Source organism: Nipponia nippon, unplaced genomic scaffold (assembly GCF_047370975.1).
Source record: "Nipponia nippon isolate SJK-2023a ecotype South Korea unplaced genomic scaffold, ASM4737097v1 scaffold_2, whole genome shotgun sequence".
In the NCBI taxonomy this organism is placed as follows: domain Eukaryota; kingdom Metazoa; phylum Chordata; class Aves; order Pelecaniformes; family Threskiornithidae; genus Nipponia; species Nipponia nippon.
In genome coordinates this window covers 29591761-29610463 of record NW_028262336.1, presented here as the reverse complement: position 1 = coordinate 29610463, position 18703 = coordinate 29591761, and the positions used below count along the sequence as shown (strand labels likewise).

Genomic DNA, 18703 nt, shown 5'->3' with positions numbered 1-18703 from the left:
GAGACGGTTTCAGAATGTTTTTGAAATTCCGAAAATGCTTTTTTTTTTCCCTCCCGCCAGCCTCTGATTTTACTTTGTGTGTATGTGTGTGTTTGTTTCAGGCACTCAAGGAGTTGCGCCGCCCCCGCCAGCCCCTGTTGTTGGGTTGCAGACTCCATCCACTGGCCTCTTAGGTGCCCGGCCTGGTTTGATACCGCTCCAGCGACCGCCAGGGATGCCACCGCCTCCGCTGCAGCGGTTCCCCTTGATGCCACCGCGACACATGCCTCCTCACATGATGCACAGAGGGCCCCCACCGGGGCCGGGGCCGGGGGGCTTTGGGATGCCTCCCCCCCACGGAATGAAAACCCCCTTCCCACCGCCGGGTCACTTTGTGCGACCTGGGGGGATGCCGGGAAGCGGGGGGCCAGGCGGACCCGAGGATAACAGAGATGGGAGGCAGTTTAGGAACGACAGGCAGACGTTCACGCCTAACAGAGACCAGGAAAGGTTTGGAAGGAGATCTTTTGGAAATCGGGTAGAAAACGATCGTGAGCGCTATGGTAACCGCAACGATGACAGAGACCACGAGCGACTTGGTAATCGCGACAGGCGAGACTGGGGACGAAGAAGCCCCGAGCGTGACAGACACAGAGACTTGGAGGACAGGAACAGGCGGTCCAGTGGCCATCGAGACCGAGAGAGAGATTCGAGAGACAGGGAGTCTCGCAGAGACAAGGAAGAAAACCGAGGAAAGGAGAAACCGGAGATGACAGACAGGGCCGATGGCGACAAAAACCATGAATCTCATAGCGGCAAAATGGAAGACGCAGACATTGTTTCCGAACTTGCTGCGGGAGAGTCTGAACCTACAGGTGTAAAACCTGTGGAAGAGTTACCATCCGAGGCTACCTCATCTGTGGAACAAGCGGAAAAGGAGATGGGCTCAGTGGCGGAGGCTCCTCGCTAGAGACTGGGAGTTGTCAAAAGCCGACAGTGACATTTGTTGGAGTGTAGAGCTTTAGAGTTGTACAGTCTGCTGTATTATATTTGCTTCTGCTTATATCACAGCCCCTCAGTAGTTGGTGGGGAATTGTAAGCAATTTGATTGCTTCCCTTCTATTTAAAATAGCCACAACATAACATGAAATACTGAAGATATGATTAAAATATTACCCATTTTTGCTGTAACTTTTTTAAAGTTTTGACTTTAAAAAGTTTACAAATCAGAAGTAGAAGTGCTTTCTATTTTTTTTTTTTAATTTAAGAAAAGGTAACGGTGAAAGCTCCTCAAACCAATAGGGATGTGTTTTTAATAAACTCTATTTTCGTAACAAACTTTAACGTGTGCTATTCTTCCTACACTGCACTGAAGTGGAAAAGGAGTGTTCAACATCTTAAAGTTTGAACTGTTAATGCTGTACTGGAGTCTAAATTAGACTGTTTTGTTTATATTTGTTAAAAGAAATACATCTGTTTGTGTAGCTATTCACAGAAGCAAATTTCTATTTGTAATAGTCATCTTGATTTTTAGACTGCTGCATTTTAATGATTACTTGACCATACTAGGTAAAAGTTAGTGGTTTTAAGATGTTAATTGAAGAGTTAAAACTGTTTAGTGTTTGCAATGCAATCAATTTTTTTTTTCTTTTTTTTTTTTTTCCTTCCCCCCCCTCCAACTGGTTCTGTGGTAAATGTTGCCCTACTTCGCCTTTTTTAAAAAAGTGGACACCTTCAGACATACCGAGCCTGCTCTGCTTGTGATGTTATAAAATTACTGTGTGCGGTGGGCTAGGAAGCACACCAGTTCAGCATCTTTTGTACTCGTTATTCATTGATGCTTTTTGGAAAGCGGGGTGAAAGAGAAATCAAAGACACCAAAACACAATATAAAATGCTAACCTATTTTTTTTAAACGGGGCTGGGAAAAGGAAGGGAGGCGGGAGGGCGCTCGAGGATTTTAAAATGCTGCCTCTTCATTCACCCACGTCTGGGCTGCTGCTGTTGCCAGCGTTAGCGCTGTCTACCTCCTGTAATCCTGCACGAGGTAGGTTTAAAACTCTTACCCACCTAGCGTCCCACCTGCCGGGCGGCCGGGCAAAGAGTGCGTGTCCTTGCGTTAAGTTTCACCATCTCTCCGTATCACTGAAGTAATTTTGAGAGGGCAGATCCGAGTTCTTGGTGGTCGGCCCGTCAGGCGCAAAGAGTTGTGAACGACGGCCGCCGTGTACCGAGCGGAGTCGGAGCCCTGGCCGCTCTGCCCGGAAACACGCTCGCTCGTCCGGCGCCCGGGCGGCACCGGGCCCGCAGTTGGAGCTTGTTTAACTCTAGAAGTGTAGTGGGAAAATTGTATGAATCCTGTGCATATTTAATTCTTTTTTTTGGGTTTTTTTTGTTTTTTTTTTTTTTGTCCTTCTTGATGCAAGTGTGTTCCACTTTTAAAGTTGTTTTTTTTTTCCCTAAGTGAAGGGCAGCTGCTTTCTTACATCAGTACTTTTTCATAGCTGCTCTGCAGCAGAGGGATTTTTTTCTGGGGGAGGGAGGGGGGTGGGAAAGCGGATGTGGAGTTACGGACTGGGGAGAGGACATATATTTTTATGTTCTTGCAATAGCAGAATAAAGAGAGAAAAAACCCTGTTTACATACTTGTAGTGAATTCAGCTTCTCTGTGTTAAAACCTGTGTCCTTAATGTTTGTTTCATGCTGGGCCAGTGGAACTAACTTTTTGCATACAAAGCCAGACATTTATGTCTTACGTTTCAGACTTGTCTTAGTAAAAACCGCCATAATTCTGTAAGGAGGTAGGATTTTTTTCTAATGAGCACACTTTATTAAAAGATTTGAAGACCAGAACGAAAGAGACGGAAGGCTTATCTGTTCGCACAAACGCCACCTCGCATTCTCTCCGTTTCCCTTTTTAGGAACTTGAAAACAAACCTGTGCAGCCTTTGGACGTCCTTAGCAGAACAGGCTCTCGCTGCCTTCTGAAGCAGTAATTGTCTAATAAACCTACTAGCAACGCGTCACCTTTACAGCATCACCAGAGTAACTGCATCCTACCCTTGTACCACTACCAAATCTCCGGCTTTAAAATAAGACAAGCCATACATTTGTGCTGGAAGATTAATTAGCGCAGTGTAAGCATCCGTTACTGACAAAGACAATACACAGCGTTAGCAATTAACACGGTGGTTATTGAGCCTGTGCCTGCTGGCTGCAACGACTGGTACAGAAACCGAGCGCTCCTTCTGCGTCCTTCAGTACAGCGCCGCGGCCAGGCTAGCGCGCCGCCAGACACGTAACCCAGCAAGGGAAAGCGGGCTCCGAAGCCACCCCCTGCTCGCACCCGGCTTTCAAAGCAGCAAGGTTCAGCACCGAGGGGCTGGGAGAGGGGGCAAGCGGCAGAGCTGCCCGGGCTCTCCTTCCACGGCAGCTCCACCTACCCCGGTCAAGCACTTGCTGGTTTTCCCCCCTTAGGGAAAGGGGAGACGGCAACAACCACCGGCCTCTGAACTTCTGACAGGCAAAGAGGTGCCGGTGGCATTTGTGGGCGGTCACCGCTCTGCATCCCCCGATGCCCAAGGAGGGAGCCAAAAGGTGCAGTCACCATCTTAATTCTGCTGCAGCAGCGGAATCAGAGCCTAGGCTAATCCACAGGTGGGTAGAGGCTGTACACACCCTTGTTTGGCCCCTGCAATGAACGTAGGTTTAAAGTGTTTTTACAATATTCTTGCTATACTACCAACAGCCATGCCGCTTGTAACATGCTACGCTGGAGTCTGGGTGTCTAGAACTACAGCCGACTACCTCCATGAGTATCTCCTATGTACAAGATAAAGGAATGTTGCTACGAGTCTTCATTAAAATTAATAATTTTCTCTACTAAAAGACTTGGAAATCTGTGTTTGAGAGGTACATACAAGAAAATAATGAAAGCTGGCACTAGTATACAAGTGATTGCTGAAAAGCTTTATGGAATTAAATATGGAACTTCTGGCTATGTATATCTTTTTTAAGGAAAGGCCTATTCCACACTCGGCACTCCTGCATAGTTTGGGCCCAGCACCACCAGCCCCCGCAGCTAGGAGTGCAGGCGAGGCACAAGGACACCGGAGCCCTGCGTGTAAGGCTCCCCCCCAGCACACGCACGCACACACCCTGCAGTCGCACACCATTAACCTTTCACAGCAAGGATGCATTTCTGCAAAGCAGCAGGTGTCCTCAGGTACATAAACGCCCCAGCTGTAATGTGCAGAGGGTGTCAGGTTATTGCCACAGAACACGGGATTCTGTCCCAGGAAAGCACACGACAGCGTTTGTTACTTGCATACAGACTGATGGCAGGGCGAGCTGGCCCAGGCTTACCGGCTGGAAACAACTCACATGCTGTTGGTGTCTAGAAAATAACTTCATAATGTCAGCCGCTAATTTGCATGTTAGCATATCAGCAGGCAGGGGTGTGTTGTGTTTTTTTTTTTTATAGACAGCAAGACCAAAGCGTATTTACCCAGCAAGTTTATTACACAAGTTTGAAACCTACAAATGCTGCAACTTTGCCAGGAGGAAGCCCCGATACACACGGTGCCCACTGCTCTTTGGTGAGCAGTCTCGCTAGAGCGCTACAGCTAATCCTCCCACCCACACCGTAGACGAGAAGTTTCAGTGTTGAGGACGTGATCGCTACTACACATCTTCCATTACAGAGAACAGGAGCTCCAGTTAGTGAAGATTATACTTAATGGTTACAGCAGATGCTTTAGCAGAAGACTACAGAGACATTCCACCAGGGTCACTTTAATTGCAATATACATCATACAAAATTAAGTCAGTCTTCACCAGTTTAAGTGATACTCAGAATGCAGAGTAGTAATGAAATTAAGTGATAAATCTTTTGCTTGCACAAGGAAGGGCGAGTACAGCATTTGCAATGAAATACAGCCCATTTATCACTGTCATCTTCAGCATTTCAGGTACAACACTTAGATTTTCGCTATTCCAATTACACCACAAGCTAAACGAGGGCCAGCATTTCCAGTTAATTTGCTCTCATTATCTCCCCCTCTACCCAGGTCATCACGTTTTTCATGGACCTAAAAGAGAATTGAAGATACCTTAGTTCATGTTACTGCATAACTAATCAACATTTTTCACTACTCGTATTAGTAGCAGCAGCGACAAGCAGTATTGCCAGCCAGCAGCAGGGTGGTACACAGAGAGAACCTATTGTACCTATGGAATGCTGAACGCCAAACTGATACTCAGGCTAAAAAAAAAAAACCAACTTAAGACTAGACTTGTCTGAAGAGATGAGTTGCCTTCAGCTGAATTTGTTTGAATGGGAAGCCACCAAACCCCCGTGTTTCTAAAAGTCATTACTAGTCCAAAAGCAAGCTCGGCCTTGACATTCAAGGTCACCCTTACAACACAAGGCTGACCGCTGTGCTGCGGGCACAGTGCCCTGGCCACGCCTCTCCCTGCCCCTCGGCCATCGGGCCGAGCCCGTTTCACGGAGGAGCGCAGTGGTCTCAGCATGCGCTGGAGTCCTAAGGGAAACAAGACTGACAATGCTGATGGGCGGCCCAGTCCGCTCAGCCCCTGCCTGCCTCCCTCCCAGGGATGCCACGGCACAAGTCGCACCCGCAGCTACCAGACCAGTACTAGTGAACGGTGCCCTGAAGCGCCCATTGCCATGCCTTTCAGTGACAGCATTTGTGCCAGACTGCCAGCTCCTTCCTCAAATCAGGCTGCTTCAGTCACGCACAGCTGGAAGAGGCAGTTACGTGGAGAGGAACATCTTCGGAAGGCAGGCAGGAAATTCAGATGTCATGGCAGTGATGTGCCATACTAATACACAGAGGACTTTCAGGCAAGGCTTCAAAAGAACTCCCCGCACTGGAAATCTTGCACTACAAGTTCTGTAACAAACACCAGGGACTGGCCTCCAGCATCAAAAGCCTCCACTGGCTGGCAAGGTTGCTCTAGAGTTCCTTAAAGCGTCCAAGTAGGCAGGAAGACACTTACCACCATGGTACGTCCGATGATGCTGTGTGGTCCACTAAGCGAAATGACGGAATCTTCTATTTCCACTTCTGCCACGCCTCCTTTAGCGGTCACATTGCCAAGGTCTCCCACATGCCTACGCAAAGATGCACAGAAACTCAGAGAAAACTCGATTAAATTGAAAGCTCTCCTCAGCGCTGGCCTGGACAATTCAACACCCATAGTTACTGCACTCAGGTACCCCACTATCTTATCTTAAACAGCACATATGACCTCATTTACCACCACCACTCTATCTTGACCACTTCCACTACTTTAACTTCTTTAGTACAAGAGATGATTAAAATTCAGTCCTAGGTAGAACATGAAACTGGTTAATCAAACTGAAGGTTAATCAGCTTTGGGGAAAGGAATGCTGTCGCTCCCTAACAAGCCAAGCTAACAGTGCACAACTCTTACAGCCAAGAATTCCTCCATGCTGATGGCATCTCTCTCTGCTCAAAGAAAGTATCTCAAATTAGGTGAAAACTTTTCCTGCACATACAAGGTTTGGTATAAACACTGCCACTATTCTTAAGAGCTTTTAATGTCTATCATAAATCAGCTATTCCACAAGCAGCTGCACACTTTAGGTTTAAAGAGGATTAGTAAAAGCAGTTTGTCAAGTGACAGGTCAAAGGGGATGCATTAAGTGCTAGTAAGTTCTAATCAGCACCAGGAATGACTATGCAACTTTGCTTGGCATTTTCCCGTACACTTGGCATCATACCCTACCACACAGTTTCTGTCAGAGCTAGATCTGCGCTACAACTTCCCTTAAGAATTAAGCCTCAAACAGTTCAGTTTTCACTGAACTTCTGGACATTGCAGTGTATTGTTTCCTCCACCTCTGCCCCAAACAAAACATTCACTCAAAAGACAAGTTGATGATGCTCTGCAAGACTCTCCCATCCAGATTCAGAACCTTGAATACCAATTCATTTCTAAAACTCTCCATGCATGCAGGGTGACCAGCTCAGCTGAATGCTGACCACCAGCTTCTTCGACAGCATAGCACCAATGTCGTATTTTTAACTAAGTCCCACAAAATCAGGTCAAGGGCAGTTTTCCTTTTAGGAATTTGCTTGATTTAAGCTGCCAGGAAGCTTCAGTCCAATTGTTTCAACTCTACACTGATAAAAGCGAGATCTAGTTCTTACACCCTCCTACGGAATTCCCCAACCTACAGCTGCCCGAGCAGGCAGGTGACACTAGAAGCAGGATTTGACAAAGCAGAACCAGCAGAAACCACGATGTTCACACAATTCTGACCTTCAGCACTGGGGCAGCTGGCTGCCTGGGAAGCCCATGAGCACACCATTTCATGCTGCTCTGTCATCCAGACAGCTGGCTAGCAGCCAGCTTGCTTGGTCTGGCATGCAACTGATCACTCAGGTGTGAATTTATCAGTCACAGAAGGCACAGTTACAGGCATAAACACAAGCATTCAAAAGCTAATCACAACGCCAAGTTGGTCACAATGCTGGTCCAGCCCCTACCTGTGCAAGACCAGCCTGTCTTTTGACACCTGCTCCTAGCTCCACTCGCTTCAGCTCTTGTGCAGCCTCCTGCCAGTCTCTGAACCCCATCAGCTCAGACATCAGGTCTTGAGCATGCAAGGGTTCCCTGAAGGTAACTGGACTATGAAAACTGCTTCCAGGGGAAGAATTAGGTCTTAGCTCCTGCTGAGGTAGAGATACTCAGGATAAGCATCAGACCCTGTACTTACACACAGCACACACAATCCTTAAGGACTGAACTTTTACTACTACTGTAGGTAGTATGGTACCTAAGCTAACAGGATAAGAACAGCCCAGCAAGCCCAATAAAAACCCACCATGCTCAGGTACACACAGCTCTGTTCATCTTGCAGTCCCCCCTGAAGCCTCAGTACCCTCCACTGATGATCCTGATCTGCCACGACAAGCCTGCACACAGCACAACAACTGACAGTTTAGGGCCCCTGTTGTCAAAAGCTGGCCCCAAAACAGAAGCAAATCACTGCTGACCAAATAAGGCTTTAATACATGAGCTTCCCCCACTCATACCCTGAGGAACCTTCACTGAGTAAGAGCTTTTATTTCCTCTTCTCCCCATCCTATGATAAAACCAAGAATATGTCCCAAAGACTACATTTCACCTATACTCCTGGGGCCAAGGTGTCTAACAAATCACCATACAGTTATCAGAGCCCTTGTTAACTGACCCTAGAAGTCCTGCAGGAATTACCAGTTTTCTTCTGGTATTGTCCTAGCATTAGTCGTTAAGTGGCCTTTTGAGCACAAAGTAGCACTTAGATGGCCACTGCATGGAGCAGCTACCCAGTAAGAGGCTAGGCACATTAAACTCACCTTTCTGCATCCTTTGGTCCACCGTGCTGCTTGCCTTCAGGATTGAAGTGAGAACCTGCACTGGTACATCCTGAAACAGAACGCAACCGTCAAAAGTAGATTTTTGCAGTAGCCAGTTTAAATTTGTTCCTTATACAGTGCACACCAAGGCAGTCCTCCTATAGCCAGAGTAAGTGAAGTCACTAATGATAAAATTGCTACTCTCTTATTATATGTTTAGTAATCCTTGGGAGGTAAGTAACCTACTACAGACTTACAAGTTCAATAAAGTAAGATTACTCATTCTAGAGCATTCTGGGCTCACTTGAAAGCTTTCTTATTTCTTAATAGTAGGGTATCAAAGTATTTAGGTTAGTGCTTCATATGTCAGATCTTGAACACAAGCCTAAACATGTTCAAAGTATTAAATGGGAAGCAATTCCTTAGGAAATATAATTTCTTAACACAGATTTGCAGTCATGAGACCTAAGTACACCTGTACTAGTTGCTGCTGCAACACTAAAAGCAGCGCTTTAAAGCTGAGCCATCACATTACAGCTGTAACTCAAAAGCTTGGACAGACAACTTACCATTTGTATTGTCCCCAAACTCATGGACATGGAACCCATGATCTCCATCAGCCAAGCCACTGATGTGTCCAGTAACTGTCACTGGTCCATTACCCTTTAATGGAAAAGAATTTATCATCACTAAAATGACTACAGCATTAAATGGCCTTGTGTCAAGCAAAGCTTCCCAGTCAACAGAAAGCACTAGACATTCCACTACAAGCTCAGCTACCAAGCCATGAATGATCACCCTCCTACACTAACTGATTCTATACAGCAGTGCAGCATTGGTTGCATTTATTTAGCCACCTAAAATGCACTCTTCCTATTATGTATCAGCAAGCAAAAGGAAAGCCTTTTATCAGACTGTTTGCTCTTGGGAACGACCACGTACTTCCCTTTGGAGGCACAAGTAACCCTGAAGTCACTCCTCTGCAGACAGATACTGCCTGTACGCAGCCCCAACTTCTTCACTGGGTACAAGTGACCGAGTGGTCAAAAGGGCTCTGCCCCTTCAGCCGTCAGAGCTCCGTTAAGCCCCACTCCGGAGCGGTAAACAAGCTGCGCAGGCAGACCAAGCCCGGCCGCAGCGCTCAGCCCAGCTGAAAGCCCCCGGGCAGGGCAGAAGGCACCCACCCGCCCGCTGCCGGCCCCGAGCGCCTTCCCAGCCCCTCTCCGCGCCGGGGCCAGGCGCTGCCCGGGGCGCCCCGCGGCGGGCGGGCCCAGCCTCGCGGCAGCCGCTCGCTGCCTGACCCGGGGGCACAGGAGCCGCAGCCCCGCTCCCTCCCACCTCCGCGGGGCCGCACGGCAGCCGGCGGGGCCGCGGCCCAGCCCGAGGCCGCCCAGCGCGGCTCCCACCGACCGCCGCCGCCGGGAAGGAGGGGAGGGGAAGGGAGCACCGCGCCGCCCGCCCGCCCCGCACGATGACTCAGCACTGCGGCCGGGCGAGCCCCCGGGGGAGGCGTGCAGAGCCACAGGGTCGCGCCCGCCGCCGCCGGCCCTTGCCTGCTGCTGGAAGTGGATGACGCCCTGCACCGGGCCGTCCCCCTTCATCACGCACACGGCCTTCAGCGTCGCCATGTTCCCGCGGCGGCCGGAGAGCGGCGCAGAGCAGCAAGCTACCTACCCGGCACCCGAGGACTCTGGGCCCGCCCCTCCCGCGGCCCTTATATAGGGCGGCCGTGAGCGCCGCGGCCAATCGCGGTGCGCTCGCCGTTCTCCTCGTGCAGTTATTGCGCGGAGTTCGGCCAATAGAGGGGGACGGGTCGCGGTAGCGCGCGGGTCCGCGCCAATCAGCGGCACCTCTCTCCGAGCCAATGGGCGGGCGAGCCGCCCCCTCGGGGGGGCGGGCGTTGTGTAACGGTGCGGGTCACGGCGGCGGCCATTACGGGCGGCGCTGCCGCTGCGGGCGGCACGGTTGGGGCGAGAGCCGCTGCTCTGAGGGCCGGCGGAACGCGGGGCCGCCTCGGCCGGGGGCGAAGTGGTGCCCGGGCAAGCGAGGCAGCGGGGGAGAAGGGGTTAGACCCCTCGCTTTGGCCTGCTCCGCGTTTTCTCTCGAGAGCCTGAGGGAATTTGCTCCTGCGTTTAGCACCGTGGTGGCACTTGGGCCCTGAGGAGACTGTGTGCTTTCAGCAGCCTCACGTTAAAGCTGCCATCAGGCTTCAGGTTTTTGGTCTAATGCTATGATTTCATCCAGACATAGAAAATCTCTTTTTATAGACATGACCTAAAGTAGTGACACGGGCAGAAGCAGCAGCAGTGTTGTTTTGTGCAAACGTTTTTCTTGTACTATCTCTGCATCTTTTTCTCTCCCCTGGAGGCTGTTTTCCAGTATTACTATGGCTGAGGTGTGTCGCATCATGAGGCTCCGTCTAAAATTGGAATGCAGTTCTGAAGTTGCCTCTGAATAGAATCATAGAATCATTTAGGTTGGAAAAGACCTTTGAGATCATCAAGTCCAACCGTTAACCTAGCACTGCCAAGTCCACTGCTAAACCATGTCCCTAAGCACCACATCTACCCGTCTTTTAAATACCTCCAGGGCTGGGGACTCAAGCACTTCCCTGGGCAGCCTGTTCCAGTGCTCGAAAATGCTTTTTGGTGAAGAAATTTTCCCTAACATCTGATCTAAACCTCCCCTGGTGCAACTTGAGGCCATTTCCTCTCGTCCTATCGCTTGTTACTTGGGAGAAGGGACCGACCCCCACCTCGCTACAACCTCCTTTGAGGTAGTTGTAGAGAGCAATAAGGTCTCCCCTCAGCCTCCTCTTCTCCAGACTAAACAACCCCAGCTCCCTCAGCCGCTCCTCATAAGACTTGTGCTCCAGACCCTTCACCAGCTTCACTGCCCTCCTCTGGACACGCTCCAGCACCTCGATGTCCTTCTTGTAGTGAGGGGCCCAAATCTGAACACAGTACTCGAGGTGCGGCCTCACCAGTGCCGAGTACAGGGGCACTATCACCTCCCTGGTTCTGCTGGCCACCCTATTCCTGATACAAGCCAGGATGCCATTGGCCCTCTTGGCCACCTGAGCACACTGCTGGCTCATGTTCAGCCGGCTGTCGACCAACACCCCCAGGTCCTTTTCTGCCAGGCAGCTCTCCAGCCACTCTTCCCCAAGCCTGTAGTGTTGCATGGGGTTGTTGTGACCCAAGTGCAGGACCCGGCACTGAGCCTTGTTGAACCTCATACAGTTGGCCCCGGCCCAACAATCCAGCCTGTCCAGGTCCCTCTGTAGGGCCTTCCTACCCTCCAGCAGATCAACACTCTTGCCCATCTTGGTGTTGTCTGCAAACCTACTGAGGGTGCACTTGATCCTCTCATCCAGATCATCAATGAAGATATTGAAGAGGACCGGCCCCAACACTGAGCCCTGGGGAACACCACTCGTGACCGGCCGCCAGCTGGGTTTAACTCCATTCACCACCGCTCTCTGGGCTCGGCCGTCCAGCCAGTTTTTAACCCAGCGAAGTGTATACCTGCCCAAGCCCTGAGCAGCCAGATTCTCCAGGAGAATGCTGTGGGAAATGGTGTCAAAGACTTTACTAAAGTCCAGGTAGACAGCATCCACAGCCTTCCCCTCATCCACTAAGCGGGTCATCTTGTCATAGAAGGAGATCGGGTTAGTCAAGCAGGACCTCCCTTTCATAAACCCATGCTGGCTGGGCCTGATCCCCTGGTTGTCCTGCACATGCCGTGTGATGGCACTCAAGATGGCACTCCATAACCTTCCCTGGCATCGAGGTCAGACTGACAGGCCTGTGACAATTTCCTATGACAATGACCTGTCTTTTTTTCTTTATGGAAGCAGTTTTGATGCAGGGCATAGGCCAACTTAACCTTGGTGGCACCTCCAAGCTAGATGAACCATCATCCTCGTCATTGTTCGGTTCCATTTGCAGAGCCTCGTACCTATCATGCAAGGGCAAGGAGATGTGCCTGCTGCACTGGGCAGGAGCTTGTTGCCATTGCCCCCTATTCCTTAAGTCACTGTGTTCAGCCAGGCAGAGAGAGGACAGGGAATCCTCTGTATCATGTGTCCTGTCTGCCTGTTGGGCTTGTCCCAGGGAAGGTAGGGTGTGCTTCCAGTAGTCTGTCTCATACTCCCTGATACTCCTCAACCTACTCACCTCCTCCCGGAGCTCTGTCACTAAGCGGAGGAGTCCCTCGCGTAAGAGCAGGGCAGGGCCTGCAGCCTGACACCTGGGTGGCAGCGCATTCCCACCGGAGCTCTGTCTGGGAAGCTGCGTCAGTCATGGGGGAGGCAGAGCTTAGAGAGGCCATGGCTTTCCACCGGGTGGATACCATTGCTCCCTGGTCGAGCTGGCAGGGCTTCAGCACCCTTCTGTGCAAACTGCTGTGGCGCTTCTGGTTGCCGGTGTGTCCTAAGGGCTTCTTTTATATGTGGTGGGGGGCTTGGCCGCCGTTGCTCCTGGCCCCAGCCATGTCTCCTCAGCTGCTGTCATGAGAGCTGCGGGCTCCCGGTGGCTCTCTTGGCTTCCCCAGTGGTTCCCCTGGTTCGGGAACCCCCCTGTGCATCACACTGGAGCACTCTGCTGCGGATCCTGCCGGCACCGGAGCTCCTTGCTGCGGCGACTGACTATTTTGTACAGAAACCATCATAGTTACAATCTGAAGCTGGTGTTGCTCAGCTGCTGATCTTTCTTAGAGACCCGTTTGCACGTAGGCTGTCCGCAGTAACAGGCTGGGTATGTAGTACGCAGCTCAGAGCTCTGCTTAAAATGGGAAGCGTCTTGGTGTAGCTGTGGACCACGGACCACTCCTCGTCTGAGGGATGTGTAGGGGAGAGATGACAAAATAGATTCTCTCCATGCTGATAACACTGACAAAACTAACCAAAGGAAGGTTAACACCAAACCTGGGGAGCATGCAGCTCTGCAGTTTTGTTCAAAGATCTGCAACCTTTGAGCATTTTAAGAATGAAAGATTGCATGTAATGAATTCCTTTGGCAAAACCTCGTTGCTTGTTTTTTCTGCTTCATTATAGATGGAGAACTTAAATCAGAAGCACAAAATGATTTTACAATACCTGGGAATTTGGGTAATCTGTATGTATGACTGAGGTATAAATGACTTAAAGCCCAGGTGGTTTTAAGTCACCTGCTTGAGAATGCCATATGGTCAGGGAAGGACGCACAAGGTTAGTTTCACACATCAGACTCAGCCATGACACCTGAGTCATGGCTCAGGTGACATGACTGAAATAAACAGGGATTTGTTTCCTTGAGTGGTGTATTTCTCTACTTGAGAAAGAAGCAGCAGGGAAAACAAACACATACATGGAGAGTATTTGTCTAAGAGACAGATAAAGATGTGTAGTTTAATCGCAGAAAGAAGCTGAGAAAGCAGGAGAGCTGGGCAGCTTCCTCTCTAGGAGGCATCTTGGCACTGTGAGTTAAACTCCCTAGAGTTTCATTCCTGATGTGCCTGGAGAGAAGAGACTCTGTAAATGACTCGTGAGCAAGCAGGTCTGTGCTTGTGGCACCACGTGCAGCACCCTGAATGCTTGCTAGGTCAAGAGGAAAGATTCCAGTGCCCTGGAAGCAAATGTTTTTTGATTTAAAATGGTTTGTAAACTTGGAGGGATAGTAGTGACTCATTTTACTTTCAGTCATCTTTGGCTTCCCATATCGCTATCTTTGTTTGTCAGTGCCCTTTCATAAAGAGGGGCATCTTGAGTGCTGCGCTGTAGTGCTTTCTCTTATTTTTAGGCCTATCTCCAAATCTGCCTATGTTTTTATCAGACAAGTTTATTCCTTCCTTCCTGGAGGCAAGTTTTCAAGATCTGCCCTTCTTCATGCCTCTACATGAATGTAGGACAAACAGGTGGATAAGAGCCAGGCCTCTTAATATGTCAAGTGAAATAATTTGAAGTAATAATTTCAGAGATTTATTGCATTAAGCATCAATGTCAGGTTACCTGTGAAGGTACCCTGAGGCGCCTGATGCCTAAGTTAGGCAGAATGCAGCTAACCAAGCTGACATGCTAAGAGACACCATGGTGAAGACATCAGCAGTAGGAGGCTAAAGGAGAGATGTGAATCTCAAGGACTCATATACAAGAGTTTGTATGCACATGCAAAAAGAGATCAGTAATCTTATATAGGTCATGGCCGTACCCTTTAGAGTGTTTTCTATTATTCTTTTCTTTCACAAGTACAATAGAAATACAGAAGTAGTATTTTACAGGTGTACTCTTTCACATAAGTCTTATACAAGAAGCCAGGGAAAGGTTTTTGTTTTGTTCGCTCCCACATACTTCCTTTTAACTCATTTATTTTCTTAAATCTTACCAGTAGGTGAAAAAATCCGCCCCAAAGAAGCTGAAGAGGGTGTTTGGTAGCAATACCTTATTTTGCTATTTGGAGTATCAGAGTCAAAGCAGAGAGGAAAGATGAAAAAGTAGAAGGTGGAATTACAAACTTTGGTAGTAGGAGGCACAGTAAGACAGGGTCTGGCATCTCTTACAACTCTGGCACCTCTTGTTTGACATCCCCCATTGCCCCATACCCTGATTCTGCCATCCCAGCTTGGAAGAAGCCTCGTGCTTGGGCCTGGCTGCATCTTTATAGGTAAACTGGTGATAAAGCGGGCTGTTCTGGAGCCCAGAGGGTTGAAATGAATACGGGAGGGACAGACTTATGGCTGGGTGGACACTCAGCTTTGTCTGTTCGCCCCATTCTGCAGCTGCCTGCAAAGCCTATTTGTTGTAGCAGGGGAGTGAAGCAGTTTATCGTGTTGATGAAATGGGTCGTTCTCGTCACGTAAGGGTAGACACACAGAGATCCCTGAAGAATGAGGATTCAAGGCAGTCTTGGTTATTTCCTAATTTGTCAACTTAAAGGGCAAATGACATAATTACTGTGCGATGTCGGTTAACAGAAGTCGCATCTACATAGATGGAAGCTAATCAATTTACAAGCAAAATATGCAAAAGTAACAAAAAGTCCCAAACCCTTATGTACTGTAAAAATATGGCATATATCAAGCATAAAGCCCATGCAGCATATTAACATGCTTTCTGATCAAGATTTTATATGGATTAAAAAATTAGAGGGAATTTTGAAAGTTTTCCCATGGCAACCATACCTCTGGTGCCTTGTGCAAATATATAGCATTTTCTACTTGTGATGACTCTTCTGGAAAAACACAGGGTGAAAATAAAATTGCAGTGGTAAATATCACTCCAGATCGCCTGAGCTTGTGTGCGTAGGTGCTTGCTCATCAAGGTCACTGTCCACAAATCTGCAATAATGAAATTTTTTATGTTTATTCTCTTACATTAAGAAAAGTAAAGAGGAACAGCATGATTTTTGAATACTGGTCCTTTGTAAGGGTCTGTTATCTCCTTAGATGTGTGTCTCTGGAGGGGAAACCGCTGGTGAGATAAGTACAGGTGTGCTTATCCCAGCATGTAGGAAAGCAGACAACTCTCTCTTCTGTGCAACCTTCTGCTCTAGTGACTGAGAATCCCAGCAGGGCTGGATCAGAGCAGTTCCTCCTGCTCCTGGAGCAGATCTTTGGCTATTCTTAATCCATTTTTCCAGCTCAGTGGCTGAGTAACTCCTGTTACATGAAGGTGATGAGCAGTGGCTTGCCAGTGCTCTGATGGACAGGTTGCATGGTCTTGCCATCTAGATCTTCTCTGTGGAAAGGTGGAAGCTGCATTTCCAATGTTAGTGTGACCTTGTGCTGTGGCACTGTAGAAGACTTGCTGCATTTGAGAGTCACCTAATGCATGGAGAACACAATATACGCGTGTTTGTCCAGGCTTGCTCAGTAAGGAGGGTGCTGCACCACATGTAGATTATATTCTGTATTATGAATGGTCTGGAAGAGGCTTGTGGGTTGATTTGGCTTTTTCCTTTGGGATCCTACAGTCTAGATTCTGGAATCTCCTACTGTCTAATGCTTGCTTTGTCGGCGGACTCAGCTGTCTACACATTGGTGTCTAGCACCATCTGTGATACTCCAGGCCATCTCCTCTGACCTCTAGCTGCTACAGAAGGGGTCCTGGAGCCGCCGTTCCCTACCTGCCAGCCCCCTGTGCATCCCTGAAAGCACTCTACAGCATCTCAAAGAGCACTAGGTACGTACGCTGAGGAACCAGATTGAACCCTGAGCCTTTGTGTTGTCTTGTCCTGTTTAATGACATCGTGTGTCGTTAAAGTCTTCCCGTTTGATTACATGTGGGTACCGACAATTCCCTACCTCTAAGGGATGCTGGGAGAGGTAATTAACTGAGTTTATGTTTGTATAGCATTTTGAAGATGAAAAGTGCTGTGGAAATTACTAAGCATTATTTCACTAGAAAGTTTGTCATGGTGGCTCCCTAGTGGAAAGCTTGCTGTTCCAATTAAGGGGTAGTGGTGCTGATAACCGAAGTATTCATGTAATTAACATAGTGCCAGCTGGAAAGCCTTTACATGGAACATACAAGATATTAAAAATAACATTCACTTTTAACAGCTGAACTGAGCTAATCTATCTGCTGCAAGTCCCTCATCCTCCATTGCTTGACAAGCTGAGTAAACTTGAAACACGAGACTCAAAGGAGAGGTTGTGTAAATGTTGATGAAGACCTTTGTACCCAGCATGGGGCTTCCAGCAGCAAGTTACTACAACCCTTGTAGGGCACTGGTGCTATTCAAGGTCTGTCCACTGATTGGTTTGTTTTTTTTTGCTTGTTAACATTCACCAAGGGCTGGACTTCAAACATTTCATGCAGTACCAAAGCCTGTGCATGTTATTCCAGCGTCTATTTCTAGTGAATTCAATGCATCGTACAGATCCCCTGGTGAACCACGTATGGATGTTGGCAGCGGGTGGTCTGTGAAAGCAGAGCAAAACTGATGCTCAGCAGCCCCTTTCGCCCATGCGCCCGCGTAGGGGCACGCTCTGAAGGAACTGGGCGGTAGGTGCCTGCGTAGGGCAGCAGCAGTCGCAGGAGAGGGTGCTCCTGGCAGTGCCCACTGCTGTGGGGATTTCAGACTGGGTTCCTAACAGCTGCCAGCTCGGCACTAAAATGCTGACAATTTTTTAATGATATTAGTAAGACTATGATACTGTTTGCCTCCGTCTCCCTGAAACGGCAGAAGTAGCTTATGAGAGAATCCGTAGACCTTAGTTTCTGCTCAAAAGGCTGTGTGACCTTTGGCTAAAAAAAATCATGAGAAAACGAGGAGTTCCTGCCAGGCACGGCGGATCCTGCAGCACCCGGCTCAGATCTCGTGGCCCAGAGCTCCCACATGCCCGACAGCCCTAGGGAGATTTTCCCCATCAAAACAGCCCGACAGGCTGAAACTGGGAGCAGCTAACAGTGACCGGCAGGATTGTAATACGCAAGATGGGATGGGTGCACACATGGATCCTGTGGATTCTCTGGGTGTTTGCAGAAAAAATAATTTGCTGAGGTCTTTATGAGAGCTGATGCTATAGCACAAAGTGACGACTGCAATCAAACTGTATTGTGGGGAAACACAGCTGAAGTTTAAAATGGCTTTTAAAGTATTCACTAGATTTTTTTTTTTACTGGGCTTGAATAGTTTATAAAAAATTCAAAAGAATGTTTTGGGTAAGGTAATGAAAACCATAATTTAAGGCATTATTCTCCTGCATGTACCTATTTTATACTAGTCTTGCTCCATCAGCCTCAGTGCATACACTCCCCACCTCGAGCAGTTTATTTGCCCACTTGGATTACAGGCAGAGAAGCACACCCACAGCCAGCAGCCACAGCTAACGGCTGCCCTGGCGTGCACCCCACCGAGGCGACAGGCACCTCTCCTCCGGCCACGGCAGCCTCCCGCAGCCCCCACCTCCTGCCGCTGCTGGGGGAGCGGGGCAGAAGGCCGTGGGCAAGCCCCAGGATTGTGTGCTGCAGCTGGATTCACCGGAGCAAAAGTCAGGCCCGGAGAGTTTGGGTTTCTGCTCTCATGGGAGCAGAGGGCCGTCGGCGTGGCCAGCGTCAGGCAGACCAAAGTCCTGTGGGTCCTTCCCCCCGTTTCTGGCAAACAGGCATCTCTTGAGGCTGTGCCAGCAGAGCTCCCTGGCGTGACGCCAGGCTCTCGGCCGGCCCCGCGCCAAGCCCAGGAGCAGCAGAGCAAGAGGTGCTCGAGCTCCGGCATCGCAGCCAGCGCTTATCAGGCATTTGCACCGGCAGGAGGAAAACCAGTGTGCGCCCATTTGAAGGTACTCGGTGGTGGCTGGCAGGGCTGCTTCTGCGGGGGAGCAGAACCAGGGCTACAGAGCAAAGCATGCTTCAG

General features: G+C 49.2%; 2 protein-coding genes and 1 long non-coding RNA gene across 6 annotated transcripts in view; 2 read left to right on the top strand and 1 right to left on the bottom strand.

The window, feature by feature from the left end:
• Positions 1 to 2480, top strand: part of SCAF4 (SR-related CTD associated factor 4) — a 48168-nt gene extending 45688 nt beyond the window's left edge. For 3 of the 4 annotated variants that reach the window (XM_087755862.1, XM_087755864.1, XM_087755861.1), the window contains one exon: positions 102 to 2480. In XM_087755862.1, coding sequence (XP_087611988.1) covers positions 102 to 949 — 848 coding nt within the window. In that variant the 3' untranslated portion in view covers positions 950 to 2480. The remainder of the gene's footprint in view (positions 1 to 101) is intronic. The other variant, XM_087755863.1, reaches the window with a different exon arrangement.
• Positions 2481 to 4477: 1997 nt separating this feature from the next.
• SOD1 (superoxide dismutase 1) lies at positions 4478 to 10081 on the bottom strand. The gene is made up of 5 exons (XM_087755865.1): positions 9923 to 10081; positions 8939 to 9032; positions 8370 to 8439; positions 6001 to 6115; positions 4478 to 5069 (listed from the first exon to the last, which is right to left on the bottom strand). The coding sequence occupies exons 1-5, from the start codon at positions 9995 to 9997 to the stop codon at positions 4959 to 4961; spliced, it is 465 nt and encodes a 154-aa protein (XP_087611991.1). The 5' UTR covers positions 9998 to 10081; the 3' UTR covers positions 4478 to 4958.
• Positions 10082 to 10369: 288 nt separating this feature from the next.
• LOC148055711 (uncharacterized) lies at positions 10370 to 17461 on the top strand. Its single transcript, XR_015705016.1, has 3 exons — positions 10370 to 10582; positions 16319 to 16527; positions 16908 to 17461. It is a non-coding gene; the product is annotated as an uncharacterized LOC148055711 (long non-coding RNA).
• Positions 17462 to 18703: the final 1242 nt, after the last annotated feature.